General features: G+C 39.8%; 1 protein-coding gene across 1 annotated transcript in view; it reads left to right on the top strand.

Annotated features, from left to right (window-relative positions):
- Positions 1–11,560, top strand: part of efr3a (EFR3 homolog A (S. cerevisiae)) — a 60,574-nt gene extending 49,014 nt beyond the window's left edge. Inside the window, exons 16-22 of the mRNA XM_053329563.1 lie at positions 130–197; positions 2,625–2,752; positions 9,023–9,108; positions 9,676–9,724; positions 9,852–9,955; positions 10,049–10,098; positions 11,216–11,560. Of these exons, the coding sequence (XP_053185538.1) occupies positions 130–197; positions 2,625–2,752; positions 9,023–9,108; positions 9,676–9,724; positions 9,852–9,955; positions 10,049–10,098; positions 11,216–11,321 (591 nt within the window). The 3' untranslated portion in view covers positions 11,322–11,560. The remainder of the gene's footprint in view (positions 1–129; positions 198–2,624; positions 2,753–9,022; positions 9,109–9,675; positions 9,725–9,851; positions 9,956–10,048; positions 10,099–11,215) is intronic.
- The last annotated feature ends 4,371 nt before the right edge of the window (positions 11,561–15,931 follow it).

Here is a 15,931-nt window from a genome sequence, read left to right as displayed (position 1 = left end):
CAGAAATGTTCTTGTGCTCTGATGATGACAGAATGAACTGGCTGTTTAACTTTAATGTCTTTAATTTTGCTAAATATGTATCTGAAGTCTGGAAAAAGCATCAGGATGGTTTATATGTTTAACCTCTAGGTGATCGAGTTGAGGAACCTGGACGCTCCGTATCTTCTGCCAGAGCACATCTTCAGAGACAAGTGTCCGTAAGTGTCTTTAACTCTTTATATTTAACTTTTAAAGTAGCTGTATGTAACAAATATATTCCAAGTAATCATAAAATTGCCCTAAATATCACCAGACATTAAGGAATCATGTTCATTTCAAACACTGATATCACTGACAGTAGTAGTCCAGCCAGAATATTCACATTTGAAAAGCTCCACCCACCACCTAGCTACCAATCACCAAGTCAGTACTGATGCTCCACCCACCACCTAGCTACCAATCACCAAGTCAGTACTGATGCTCCACCCACCACCTAGCTACCAATCACTAAGTCAGTACTGATGCTCCACCCACCACCTAGCTACCAATCACCAAGTCAGTACTGATGCTCCACCCACCACCTAGCTACCAATCACCAAGTCAGTACTGATGCTCCACCCACCACCTAGCTACCAATCACCAAGTCAGTACTAATGCTCCACCCACCACCTAGCTACCAATCACCAAGTCAGTACTGATGCTCCACCCACCACCTAGCTACCAATCACCAAGTCAGTACTGATGCTCCACCCACCACCTATCTACCAATCACCAAGTCAGTACTGATGCTCCTCCCACCACCTAGCTACCAATCACCAAGTCAGTACTGATGCTCCACCCACCACCTAGCTACCAATCACCAAGTCAGTACTAATGCTCCACCCACCACCTAGCTACCAATCACCAAGTCAGTACTGATGCTCCACCCACCACCTAGCTACCAATCACGAAGTCTGTACTGATGCTCCACCCACCACCTAGCTACTAATCACCAAGTCAGTACTGATGCTCCACCCACCACCTAGCTACCAATCACCAAGTCTGTACTGATGCTCCACCCACCACCTAACTACCAATCACCAAGTCACTAGCGTTTCAGCAGCCAGGTTGCCAGTTGACACTGAGCTGCAGCTAGGAACACTGCAGATAATGTCTGATGTTACAAAACCAAAAAAACCTTGTTATGACTCTCAATACATCGTGACAATTTGAGAAACAAAAGTTGGGATGTCTGACTGTAGGTCACTCCACATTGTGTATGTTGCGCTCGTCATTTACCATTTCTAAACGCTTGGTGTCAGAGTTACATACTTCAACTTTAAGTTTTATACACATTTCCCAGTGAAAGGAATGATCCTGGCACATTAAACACGGTTGCTTGTTTAAGGCACATTTAAAGAGATTCAGCTTAAAACAATAATTGACCAGGTGAATGTTTTATTGTCCGATAACAGAATCTCATCCTGTAAACTAAATACAACCTAAAAAAATAACTTATCATTGCCAAATATTCATTAAATGAGATCAGAGTTGTTCTCTTTCCACTATTACAGTCCTCATGTCTGCCTGTGAAGAGAACTATTTTAATATTTTATAAAAAACATCTGTGACCTAAAAGAGAGATGTATTTGCTGGTGATTGTGTTTACAAGCCTGAGGTGAGATTTTTGGAGACTTCTCAAATTAAGAAATAAAAAAACCCATCATAATAAAAACATGACAGCTCAAAGCTAAAGGCAAAGTTTATGTTCAGAGTCGGTTAAAGCCTCAAATCCCTTGTTTTTAATCCGAATGTCTCACTTACACACGTCAACAATCAGTCAACACAAACACAGTCTGAGGTTCAATCAAAGGTTAACAACTAATCTGAAAGGAAAAGGAAAGTTTTCATAAAAAAAAGGGATATCTGAACATTTACAGCTATATGTGATCGTTAAACATGTCATCAAATATCGTTATATGCTGTTTCCCTTCATTTAACCAAACTAGAAGACTAGCCGAGTTAGCCGCTAGCAGCCGAGTTAGCTGCCGAGCTAGCAGCTGAGCTAGCAGCGGAAAGCTCTCAAACGTAGCATCCATGTTTCTGGTAGGGGTGGTGACTTTGATTGACAGGTGACACTTGGTAGGGGGCGGGGCTTCAGCGAACTTGGAGGCCACGCCCACAGCGTTCGGGAACAGAGAAAGAGGCTGATTTTTACACAACTTTGAAGCCTAATTTCATATATTTGGCGATTTTTTTAATCATTCAAATTTGGCAGGGTGGTTAACAACACACTTTACTGTGGTATGTCAAACTCAGAACACATATTTATTCTTACTTTACACAGACTTTAAAGATCCAAACATACTCAGTATGAACAAACTCTGCAGTCATTCCACCTCGAGCTTCAAAATCCCCAAATTTTTACTGAAGGACCAGCATCTATTCTTTGATTTTACATTTTAAAGCCCCATTTTATAATATGAACATATACAGAGAAAGATACAGTGGTTTAAAACACTGAATTTGGACTTTGAGAGCGTCACAGTCAGTTAATTTCTGCGTTATTCAAACAAATTCACCACCAAACCTTTTTTTTCTGGCTATATTAAGTTATTTTAAGGAGTTGGATGTCTGTCTTAGCTTTTACTTCCTCTCCTTTCCAGAATCCCTGAGTCTTTGGAGAAGGAGGACCGGCCGCTGTACTTCCAGACAGCCGACATGGCGGAGTGTTTGGCCGGACCGGGATACAACGCAGAGAGACTGTCCATCGCTTACGTTCCCCAAGTCACAGGTACGACCATCCAAAAGAAAGGAATCGTTGCATCTGCACACCTGTCTGAACTTCATCAGGTATTATCACGGCCAGCATTACAACACTTTCAGTAGCTCAATAATCCAAGGAGATGACTGGAAAGATCAATCTGACTATAAATAGTGTGTTCGACAGGAGACGCACTCTGTTTGTATTAACTGTCAGTGATAAACCTGATGAAGGCCAGATAGACCGAAATGCTGCAGCAACTTAAAATAAAACAAACAGCAGTGAGTGATGCAAATATGTTTAAAAATTAGTTTCAGCTTCTCCAAATGACGTCGGATTTTAAAGACGAAGCAGAGAATCTGTATTTTTCTGCTAATTTCGAGAAAAAAAGTGTTTAAACAAGTTGGATTTGAATTGTTTTGCATTTAACAATAGTAGAAAGAAAATCCAAATTCAATGTCCATGTTCAAGACTTTTTAAAACTTATGATGAAGATCCCAAAAAAGAAACCAAACCTGATTATTTGATGGAAAGGTGTTACCGTTTTTCTTTTAAATTTCAGAAACTTAAAGGAAGATTGAAGCCAAAAATCAAGAGTTTAAAAAGGTTTAACCCTTTATAGGACACTCATTGAAAGGAAGGGAGGAAGGAAGGAAGGACGGAGGAAGGGAAGAAAGAAGGAAGGAAGGAAGAAGAAAGGGGGATGGAGGAAGGAAATAAGGAAGGGAGGAGAGAAGGAGGGAGGGAGGAAGGACAGATGGAAGGAAGGAAAGGAAGGAAGGAAGGAAGGAAGGAAGGACGGAGGAAGGATAGATGGAAGGAAGGAAAGGAAGGAAGGACGGAGGAAGAAAAGAAGGAAGGGAGGAGAGAAGGAGGGAGGGAGGAAGGACAGATGGAAGGAAGGAAAGGAAGGAAGGACGGAGGAAGGAAAGAAGGAAGGGAGGAGAGAAGGAGGGAGGGAGGAAGGACAGATGGAAGGAAGGAAAGGAAGGAAGGAAGGAAGGACGGAGGAAGAAAAGAAGGAAGGGAGGAGAGAAGGAGGGAGGGAGGAAGGACAGATGGAAGGAAGGAAAGGAAGGAAGGACGGAGGAAATAAGGAACGAGGGAGGGAGAAAGGAAAAGAGGAAGGGAAGAAAGAAGGCAGGGAGGAAGGAAGGAAGGACGGAAGGAAGGAAGGAAGGAAGGAAGGATATTTTGGGATATTTACAGAAGTTACTAAATATAATTATTTGCCCAATAAAGGGTTAACCCTTAAACAGACAACGTGCACCAGGAGATACAGACTCTTTAACCTTCCTGTTGTCCTCCCGGGTCCTTCCTCTGTCCTTCCTTCCTTCCTTCCTTCCTTCCTTCCTTTCTTCCTTCCTTCCTTCATCCTTCCTTCCTTCCTTCCTTCCTTCCTTCCCTCCTTCCTTCCTTCCTTCCTCAGATCTAAGTTCAGCTGTTAGGGTTAAATGTTCCCTCCTTCTGTCCTTTCTTCCTTCCTTCATCTGTCCTTCCTTTCTTCCTTCCTTCATCTGTCCTTCCTTTCTTTCTTTCTTTCTTTCTTCCTTCCTTCCTTCCTTCCTCCCTTCCTCCTTCCCTCCCTCCCTTCTTCCTCCCTCCTCCCTTTCCTCTCTCCTTCCTTTCCTTCCTTCTTCCTCCCTTCCTTCCCTTCCATCCTCCTTTCCTTCCTTCTTCCCTCCTTTCCTTCCTACCTTCCTTCCTTGCTTCCCTTCCTTCCTTCTTCCCTCCTTCCCTTCCTTCCTTCCTTCCTTCTGTCCTTCCTTCCTTCCTTACTTTAGGTGCAAATGACATAACTAGTAAGGCCTGTTTAAGGGTTAACATGCAGTTTGTTGTCCAATAAATATTTATCACTGCATTTCTAACTGTGCTTTTCAGGAAAGCTTTTAAAGTATACTGTCACCCATAAAGTTTGAATAATTTACTTTTCAGACACATTCCTCTTTTTATTTTCTATTTATACACATCTGTATAGCAACCTTCAGACAAACAACCGACAGACTGAGAAATCTGCTTTTTTCTTATTGACTCTTTTATATATTTATTTTATTTTTAGTCTAACAAACGCTGTTGCTTCTGTTCTTTCTTCCCTCTGCTTTGCTTTCGTGTAACATCAGTTCTTTACACAGTAGGAAAAATCCTCCACAGGTGCAAGCAGAGCTCCAGAGGTAAACCTAGCAGCCAGTATATACCAGTTAGTTCAGTGGACTCATAGAAAACATAGATATTATAGTGTTTTAGTCTTCTTTCTATCTATAAGCTGTGTGTGTGTGTGTGTAGCTGCAGACTTCACACACACACACACACACTCTGAATGGTTTGATCTGTTTTGCTGCATTGCTTTTGGACTCATTGTGGTGAGTATATAAAAACTACATGTAGGTAACTGTGAAGTCTTTATAATAAATGTTGTTATAGTCTTTTGTCTTTGTTGGTGTTTAGTGTAAAGTTAATGTAGAGAGATTAGAGCTCAACGCAGCTGCTTTATTCTTTAGATTCATCCGTCGTCGAATATGAACATTTTTATTAAAGCAACATTTTAAATCACTTTCATCAGTAAAACAAGAAAAAAGTCAAACAAGCCAAATATAATGTGGATGTTTGATGTTTTTTACTTGTTAAACAAATATATTTTATTAAGTTTTCATGAGCAAATTCATTCACAGGTTTGAGCATCTTTAGTATCTTTAGTATCTTTAGAATCATCTGGGAGAGAAATTTACCTACATAGTAAAAGTAAGGGGTCAAACATGAGGCCCGTGGGCCAGAACTGGCCTGCCGAGGAGTCTAATCCGGCCCATTTTCCTTCCTACCTTCTTTCCGTCCTTCCTTCCTTCATTCCTTCCTTCTGCCCTTCTTCCCTTTATTCCTTCATTCTTTTCTTCCTTCCTTCCTTTCTGCCTGTGTTCTTGTCCTTCTTTCCATCCTTCCTTCCTTCCCTCCTTTCCTTCCTGTCCCCTGTCCTTTCTTTCCATTTGTTCTTCCTTCCTCCCTTCCTTCCTTCCTAACTGTCTTCTTTTCCTCCCTTCCTTCCTTCTTTTCTTCCTTTCCATGTCCATCCTTTCATCTGTCCTTCTTTCCATCCTTCCTTCCTTCCCTTGTTTCCTTCCTATCCCTTATTCCTTCTTTCCATTTTATCTTCCATCTGCCCTTCCTCCCTTTATTCCTTCCATCCGTCCGTCCTTCTTTCTTTCTTTCTTCCCTCCTTCCTTCCATCTTTACTTAGCTTCCTTCTTTTCCTTCCTATCCCCTTTCCCTTCTTTTCGTCCTTCCTTCCTTCCTTCTTTCCTTCCTTCCTTCCTTCCTTCCTTTCTGCCTGTGTTCTTGTCCGTCTTTCCATTTGTTCTTCCTTCCTCCCTTCCTTCCTTCTTTTTTTCCTTTCCATGTCCATCCTTTCATCTGTCCTTCTTCCCATCCTTCCTTCCTTCCCTTGTTTCCTTCCTATCCCTTATTCCTTCTTTCCATTTTATCTACCATCTGCCCTTCCTCCCTTTATTCCTTCCATCCGTCCGTCCTTCTTTCTTTCTGTCTTCCTTCCATCTTCCCTTCCCTAGCTTCCTTCCTTTCCTTCCTATCCCTTTTCCCTTCTTTTCGTCCTTCCTTCAATCCTCTTTTTTCCTTCTGTCCTTCCTTTTTTCCTTCATTCCTTCTTTTCTTCCCTCCTTTCTGTAGTAAAGCTTCTTCCAGCAGAGTTACTTTGAGAGAATCAGACAGACGTTTGGTTTTTAATATAAAGATAAATAACTTGGTGAAGTCAGAGTGAAGCTGGAAGGTAAAACACAGACACATTACCAACTTTTGTAAAGGTGCCTTTTAAAAATAAATGTGACACATTGAAGAGCAGCATGAAGCCGGCAGTTATCAATCCACAGAGAAACGGTCCAGAGGGACAGATGACCTCATTTTAACTCCGCTAGGTTAGGACTTCTTGAGTTATTGGACAGTTAACAGTGAAAAGGTAGACAGGAGACATAAAGCAAAGGTCTCTGACTGGAATAGAAGTGAGGGGGAAAGTTTCTAATCTGTTATGTTGCATGCTTTGTTCACTTCTTCAACTTTTAATAATGAGAAACTTTTCAGAGCAGAAACAACAGAACCAAAGAAACGAGTCCATCTCTACTGGCTTAATATAAAGATGGTTGCATATTTTAGGGGTTGAAAAACCGAAATGAACATTGGGGGATGTATTATTATTGGTGTAGGAGCCATGTGTTTGATTAGAGTAACGTGTAATGCTCCTCCTGAACACTAGGGGGCCGATGAGTAAAGTGTAATGCTCCTCCTGAACACTAGAGGGCCAATGAGTAAAGTGTAATGCTCCTCCTGAACACTAGAGGGCCAATGAGTAAAGTGTAATGCTCCTACTGAACACTAGGGGGCTGATGAGTAAAGCGTAATGCTCCTCCTGAACACTAGAGGGCCGATGAGTGAAGTGTAATGCTCCTCCTGAACACTAGGGGGCCGATGAGTAAAGTGTAATGCTCCTCCTGGACACTAGGGGGCCGATGAGTAAAGCGTAATGCTCCTCCTGAACACTAGGGGGCCGATGAGTAACGTGTAATGATGAGTAAAGCGTAATGCTCCTCCTGAACACTAGGGGGCCGATGAGTAAAGCGTAATGCTCCTCCTGAACACTAGGGGGCCGATGAGTAAAGTGTAATGCTCCTCCTGAACACTAGGGGGCCGATGAGTAAAGTGTAATACCTCCTGAACACTAGGGGGCCGATGAGTGACGTGTAATGCTCCTCCTGAACACTAGGGGGGCGATGAGTAAAGTGTAATGCTCCTCCTGAAAAATAGTGGGCCGATGAGTAAAGTGTAATGCTCCTGCTGACCACTAGGGGGCCAATGAGTAACGTGTAATGCTCCTCTTGAACACTAGGGGGCCGATGAGTAACGTGTAATGCTCCTCCTGAACACCAGGGGGCCAATGAGTAACGTGTAATGCTCCTCCTGAACACCAGGGGGCCAATGAGTAAACCTAAACCTTCGTGATGCTTTCTGATTTGTTTCCAAGACTTTTTTTCCTCGCTGCTGGTTTCTTGTTCAAATCTGAGATAATTTTTTGGTACATTTCCAAAAAAATAGCATGAGCCAAATGTCAAGCTAATAATAGAAATGCTACCTTGCATATCTCTCTCTCTCTCTCCTTCTCTCCATTTCTCTCTGTCTCTCTCTCTCTGTCTGTCTCTCTCTCTCTCTCTTTCTCTCTCTCTCTGTCTCTCTCTCTCTCTGTCTCACTCTCTCTCTCTCTGTCTCTTTCTCTGTCTCTCTCTCACTCTTTTTCTGTCTGTCTCTCTCTCTCTCTCTCTCTCCCTCACTCTCTCTCTCTGTCTCTCCCTCTTTCTCTCTCTCCTTCTCTCCATCTCTCTATGTCTCTCTCTCTCTGTCTGTCTCTCTTTCTCTGTCTCTCTCTCACTCTTTTTCTCTGTCTGTCTCTTTCCCCCTCACTCTCTCTGTCTCTCTCTCTCTGTCTCTCTCTCTCTCTTCCACCTCTTGTCCAATTGGATCGCTCCCCCCATTGGTGCCTTCAGAGCCGACTACACAACAAAGGTCACTCTGACTCATGAAAACTAAGAAGTTGATTTTTTTTCTGTTTCCTGTTTGTGCATTTTAAACGCCTCCTGCTCCACTTGTCATATTTTACTTTTCTGCTTTATTATCGGACGCCTGCTGGAAGGGTTCAAGGTGCTCGAGCTGAGAGATTATTGCTCTGCAGCATCAGATAGATTTTATTCTTTAAACTCTAAAGTACGGAGAGTAAAGATGTCAGTGCTGTTATGAAGAGGCGTATTGTATCACATGTTGTATTATGTGATGCTTATTGTTGTTCTGCTTTATTCTGTTATTTTATTATCATCATCATCAAGTTTTATCTTCTTATGTGACTGTATTCATGCTTCTTCTGTCTTTTTAATCTCTTTTTTAACCTTGTTTTTTAGTCTAGTTTTATTTAATTTTATATCTTTTATTTCATTTTTCATTTTGTTTTGTCTTTTTAATCAATTTTAACTGTTAATCTATCTTTTAAATCAACTTATTCTCTAATTTTAATTTATTTTATACATTTATTTTTGTATTTTCTCTTATTTATTTTACTTTATTTGAATTTTATATGCATTTTTTTAACTTTATTTCCTCTTGCGTGCCTTGCTCTCTCTGTTTTCTGTTTAATTTGTTCCTTTTTCTTCATGTCGTCACTTGTTCTGTCTCATTATCAGCTGTGAAGCACTTTGTCTGAAAGCTGCAGTATAAATAAAGTTTGATTGAGATGTAACCTCGTCTCTCGTCCTGCAGATGAAGATCGTCTCACCAGGAGGAAGAGTTTCGTAGACACGATCTCTCTGCAGGTCGACATCCTGTCCAACAGCCTCCCAGACAAGGTCGGTCCAAGAAAAGCCTGACATATTTCTGATTCTGAAAGGGAGGAACTATCTTTTTCTTTCTTATAATGTAGATTTGTGTTATTTACCGTAATTTCCGGACTATAAGCCGCTACTTTGTTCCGGCTTATTTATGGATTTTTATGGACTGCTGAAGTTGTAAACATCGCCGAAATATCGCGAGACCACGCAACATTTCAGTGATCGCGCAAGATTTCGACAATGTTTCCAGCTTTAGCAGTAGCAGCAGAATAAAAGCCATCAGGTAAGTGTTATTTTAATAAACTCCTGGTGTACTTACAAACTTTCCAATGCATTGATTTATGAGTAAAGACCTTATCTGTAGTTTGATACCAATCCAGGTCATTTACCAGATACACCGGTGGTCCCTTTAGCGCCTGTACTAAGCTAACTCCATTATTTTAATATTAGATAGACCTCATGGTGCATATGACGCTAGGTCGAACCATCGCTTTAAAGCCTGCAGTTGCAGCGTTCATATCAGAAACAGAAATAAATAAATAAATAAGTAAACATTTAGATTCTGGTGTTTTTGTCTTTCTACAGTCGCAGCTCGCTGAAGAAATCACGTTTGAGACTCTGAAGAAAGCCATCGGTAAGATCACAGAAGATTTAAACTTCTCTCACCTTCTTCTGTTTGTTTATAACCTAAATAATTATTATTTTTAAATGTTATTTTATGTTAATCTCTCCTCATTGTAATGTATTTGTCTTGTTTTTAGACACTACGGGTCTGGAGGAGCAGGAGAGAGAGAAACGCCGTCAGGTGATGGAGAAGTTCCAGAAAGCTCCGTTTGAGGAGATCGCTGCTCACTGCGAGTCGAAGGTGAGAGGAGAGTCACGCAGAAGCTCAGAGGAAATAAACTTTAACTCTAATATGATTTATTCTTTTTAAATTGACTTTAACTCTTTATTCCAGGCGAACATGTTGCACGACCGGCTGGCTCAAATCTTTGAACTCACTATTCGGTAAGTCAGACAAATTATACCTAGTTCATCTTTAGTTCATCTTCTGTTTTATACTTGTTTAACTTTTTTCTCTTCTTATTTGTTTTAATGTTTGTTTTTTCAATTTGTAATTTGCAAACAAAAATTAAGCCTGGTTAGTACACACGTTTTTGTGCCATCTAGTGGTCGCAAAAGCACATTACAGTTTAAAAATCAGTTTAAAAAATGAGCTCGGCCAAGTTAATTAACAGCTGAATCAGGTACAAAAACCTGATCAAATTTTAAGGTTGAAACTTTTTTGTATGTTTAACAATGTTTGTAGTTTGACACAAATCTGACTAATTTTAGCAACAGCAACAAGTTACGACTCTGCTAATCACAAAGAGCTTGTTTGAGCACATTGGGACTTTTTACACTGATGAATTAAATACTGTAAAATAAACCATCTTCCCCATAAAATGTTTAGTTTTTGTATTTATCAACTTGTACTAATCTTAAATATCAAGGAGAAATTGAAAAATGCATACCAAACAAAAACTCAGGAGGTTAAAGTGAATCGTGAATCTGAAGCCCCGCCCCCTACCAAGTGTCACCTGTCAATCAAAGTCACCACCTCTACCAGAAACATGACCACTACGTCTGAGAGCTTTCTGCTGCTAGCTCGGCTGCTAGCTCGGCTGCTAGCTCAGCTGCTAGCTCAGCTAACTGGCTAACTGTAGACTGTAGTAGTAGTAGTGTGTGCTGAATGTATTTATACCTCTACAGCAGCAGGGACGGGTTTATGCTAATCACTAAATCCTGAACACAGAAATGTTGAAACACAGTTTGTGAAGCCTAGCTCCACAATTCAAATCTAAATGGTTGAAATGCTTTTTACACCTTTTTTATTAACACATTTATGACCTATTTAATGTGTTTAGAAGAAAATCACTTTACACAGAGTTTAAACTGCTCGGAGAGTCTTTAAAAAGTCAAACTAATGAGATCAAAACAAAACATTCAACCAAACAAGCATCTAAAAAATTAAAAATCATAAACATTCGGAGATACTTTGTGTTCACAGTTGAGGAAGAATAATTATCTTTTAATTAAACATCATGTTCTTCTTCTTCTCTTCTTCTTCTCTTCGTCCCATCAGGCCTCCTCCCAGTCCGTCCGGAGTGGTTTCCATCTCAGCGGGACACACACAGCACCAGTCCGTCCCCGTCTACGAGATGAAGTTCCCAGACCTGTGTGTCTACTGAAAACACACACACAGACACACACACACACACACACACACACACACACACAGAGAGAGAGAACACACCTCTGAGTCGGCTTCAGGGAGGCGAGCAGGAAAACAGAAGAGCAGCGAAACATTCAAACATCTATCCTCCTGATTTAAAGAGTCCAGATAAAAAAAACTAAACACTAAACTTCCTCTGAGTATAAGTGGCAATCTCAAAGATCTCTGAAAACATCTAAATAAATGTTTTATAAGTCCCAGAGTGATGTAACGCTGATGAAAGCTTTCTACATTTGCAGTATTATCAAAGAACTGATCAACTAATCGTCAGAGCTGCTTCTGTGTCTGTGTGAGTGAAGCAGCTGATTTTATATAAAACTTTACTCTTATTGGCTTTTTGGGGATGAAGAGTGGATTAACAATGGGGGAAAAATTGAAATTAAAGTACAAAACTGAGGATTTATTAATAACTAAGACAAAGATGATCAGTAACTCAGGCAAAACTAACAGAAAACAGACTTCACTACATAAAAGAATGGCTATCTTATCATATCTAATTTTATATAATGGCCAGAAAGTCTATCTTATCTTCTCATCTTATCTTAAATATCATAAATTAATAGTCTCCTCTTCAATTTCCTGTCATTTATAGTCACACAATGTGTTTCAGAGAGTGTTTGTTACTTTAAATGCATCATTTAAGGAGTAAAAAAGCCAATAAGAGTAATGTACTGAAGAACAAAACACCTGCAGTTACCACTAATCACCACTAGGTGTCGCCAGAGAGAACAAAAAAAAACACAGATTATTTAAGAGATTGCCGCTTTACTGATTTACGTAAAAAGCTGTTGAAGCACAAAACGCACAAGTTCAAACTACTTCCTCTTGAAGTATTTTACATTTTTAAGTCGTTTATTGATTAAATCAGATCGACGATGCTGCTCTTTGTTTCCTGACTCAGCAAAAATCTTCCTGAAGCTAAACAACTGATGAGTCAACAAGAACAAAAAGAAAAAGTAAAAAACAACATCAAACAGCTTCAACTCTGTGAGATTATCTTATATTTAACACACACACACACACACACACACACTCACACACACACACACACAATGTTGCTTCCCACTATGATTCTGATCCAGTCCACCATCATCGCCGGTTTTCGCCGAAAGCTTCACACTTTTTACGCCGTCGTCTAAAAATCAAAATGAATAATCTCTCGTAGAAATGAAAAAAAAACAACAAAACTCTCTGAAGCTGTTTTTTTTTTCTTTTTTAAGCTGCGATGCTCCGTCTGTCCTCGTGTCGATCAGTAGGAGTCACGCAAATTTATTAGTAGAAATATTAAGGCTGCTCAATTAATCGGAATTTGATCGTGATTACGATTTAGGGGATTTCAAAACTAATAAAATTGGGGGAAAACGATTTTTAATAATAATGAGATAGCGCTCAATAACAAAAGTTTTATTTTGAAAAGCTCAGACTGGAAGCCGCCGCAGCTCCATTATAGTTTGACAGGAAGCTGAAACACACAGCGAAATGTTTTAACTGTAAATGAAAGTGCAGAGTTTCCAGCCTGCGTCAGACGATGCTGAGTTTACTGACTAATTATTAAAAACCAGGAAGTGATGTGTGAACTGTCGTCATGGTAACCAGCTCAGCTCTAATATCTCTGCTCATTTTCTGCTGTGTGTTGCGTTAAGCGGCAGATAAAAGGCTGCTGCTGGGAGGGAAAATTAATTAAGCATGTTTCTAAAGTTTAAAAAAAAATGTTTTAATAATCGTGATTTCAATTTTGACCCAAATAATCGTGATTATGATTTTTTTCCATAATCGAGCAGCCCTATTGTAGAAATGTAAATTAAAAAAACTATCGTAGCTGAAACAGTCTGTGGTAGAAGACAGATCAGTGTTAGGCTTTCTGCTGCACGACTGTTTGGTATTTTTCTATTTAGAGGAGAATCAGAGTCAGGAATGATTTTAACAAGCAGCTACGTGTACAGCAAAGAGAGGAGAAATGAGATATGATGATAGCAATACTTTGGATTTAAACACCTGGTCATTTAACTGCCTGGAAAAGAGACTCTAAAAAAAGTGAAATAGACTCAGTTTAGTAGGAATCAGAATCAGTCGTGTGTTTGGTGATCTATTGTTTGTTTGAAAGTGAAATGAAGGAAAACTTTAAGGTCTGATTTCTGGATAACGAAGGTTTTATGAAAGTTTTCCAATTAACTACCAGTCAGGACTAAACTCAGCGTCTTCTTTATAAATCTGGATTAAATAAACGTCAGAAGATCTTCACCCAATCTAAACTACCTTAGAGAGTTTAAACATATATATATATTTAATACTGTAAACTGCAATATGTGAACTGCTACTGCATGCAAAGGGAAAATGTTTATATGAGGGAAATAATTTAATGCACTGAGGTGATATGAGAGTGCTTTTATATTTGATTTTAATTACACTTGTCTACGTGATGTTTGTCCCCAGAAATTAAAGCTAAACAAACAAATAATGGTTAAAAAAAGTAGAACATTTGCAATTACTCACATATTTATATTTACCACATTATAATAATCTTCCTCTAGTGTGACCATGTTATAAATTATTAGTTAACCTTCGTGTCGTCCTCCCGGGTCAAATTGATCCCGTCTGTTTTGACTGTTCCTTCTTTCCTTCCTTCCTTCCATCTGTCCTTCCTCCTTCTCTCTTTCTTTCCTCCCCCCTACCTTCCTCCCTTCCTTCCTCCTCATTCCTTGCTTTCCTTCCTTCATTCCTTGCTTTCCTAAATAATAAATACTTCATTTTTGGATAGGGACAGTGCACATCGATGAACATCGATATTTAAAAATCTCTGTAAATATGCTGGATTATAACAAAGTTGCTAATTTGCATCTGTAGTCCCTAGCGAATAAAATAAATAAATAAAAAGAATACAAATAGGAGAGACAGCAAATAAATAGATAAGATACAAATAGAGGAGCCAACACACACAGCAGATTAGATTTGAGACATTGTTTTAATTGTCCTTTAAAAGAAGAGTATGTGGGGGATTCCTTTATTGTGGAGGGAAGAAACTAAAGACTTTAATTAATGTCTGAATGAATCGGAGACGCTGGCAGCATTTCAGATCTATTCTAGTTTTGGCTGCAGGAATAAATCGGTGTGGCTCTGCCCCCTAGTGGTCACTATTAAAACATCCAAATAGACAAGTACGTGGACAATGCAACAAAGACACATGTTAAAATTGAATATATAAGCACTCTATAATTTGTGATTTGCGGTGTTGCACAATATGAAGTGTGAAAACGTCCTTTAATTCCTCTTTATGTGGAAATAGATGTTTATGCTCTGTAGCATCTCTCTATCGCTCTCTCTCTGTCTGAAACTCTTCACATCTCTGTTGGCAGCTTCTAGGAAACCAAAACACGTCCTGCTGCCAAAGACAGAAGTCGTCCCTCCTCCTGGTTCCTGAATCTATAAAAATGTCTTAAAATGTCGTGAAAAAATATAATCGGAGGCATCGTCCTGCGAGGAGCCGTACGGAGGCCGATACCTCATCTGTCCAAACCTGTTTATTCATATTAAAATCATCTTCAACTGTTAAGATACGAATGGTAATCCTGTGTCTTTATGTACCAAACAAAAAAAAAAGGGTACAGGAGGCGTTTTAAAAAAAATACATGAGATCATTGATACGAGGCGGAGCTGCAGCTGTGATCTGTAATAACAGATGGTTATCAGCGTTTCCTCTGATCTGAAATCAGTGGGAGGAAGAAACCTGCTGCTGCCTCCGATGCTCCAAGAGACCGGTCTGGTTGAGAAGGAAGATTAAATCAAACAGAGTTAAAAAGAGGGATAGTTTGACGCCAGATTTGTTCCTGTAGTTGATGCCGAATCGAGCAGAAATCAGACGGAAAGCTTGAATGAAAGAGACGAGGAAGGAAAGTGTAGATTGGGAGGTTGTTTGTCTTTGGTCTCGTGTATGTTTCGGATGGTTTTGTACATTAGAAGTTGTCGACGGTTGTTGAAGTGAAATGTGTTTGAAAATCACCGACATGAGCCTGATGAACTCTGGCTTCTTCTGAGTCTGGTTCCACCTGGTGTTAAAATGTGATCTAAAACAACGTCGCCTTGAGCTCCATCTAGTGGCGCTAAATGGAAAAAGTAGATTTAATGAAGCGTCTGTCATGTGCAAAGTTGTAGAGTCTCATTGATTCTTACCAAGGAGCCAGTTTTACCTCTTTAATCTGAATATTTAAGATCTAAAAACAACAGGAATACTACTTTAAACCAGGTGGGGAGTTCTGGTCCTCTGAAATGAGGCCAACTCGGAAGTAACTTAGAGCTGCATTCTATCAAAAGGCCACCAGGGGGCGACCGTCTCTATACAAGTCAATGGAGAATTCACCAACTTCTCACTTGATTTCTAACCTCAGTAAACGTTTTCAAAATGTGTTTATGGTCTCAATCACTAGTTTAAAGCCTTCTTCAATGCAGTATGATGTTCATTTGGGACATTTTGGCCTCCCTGATTTTATATGTGACGATAAAGCAGGGTATGCATTAGGGCGTGGCTACGTCTTGATTGACAGCTTGATTGACCAATGTCCTCGAGAACCA

Source organism: Scomber japonicus, chromosome 12, assembly GCF_027409825.1.
Source record: "Scomber japonicus isolate fScoJap1 chromosome 12, fScoJap1.pri, whole genome shotgun sequence".
Lineage (NCBI taxonomy): Eukaryota > Metazoa > Chordata > Actinopteri > Scombriformes > Scombridae > Scomber > Scomber japonicus.
Note: the sequence above shows the minus strand (reverse complement) of the source record. Positions and strands in the feature narration are given on the sequence as shown.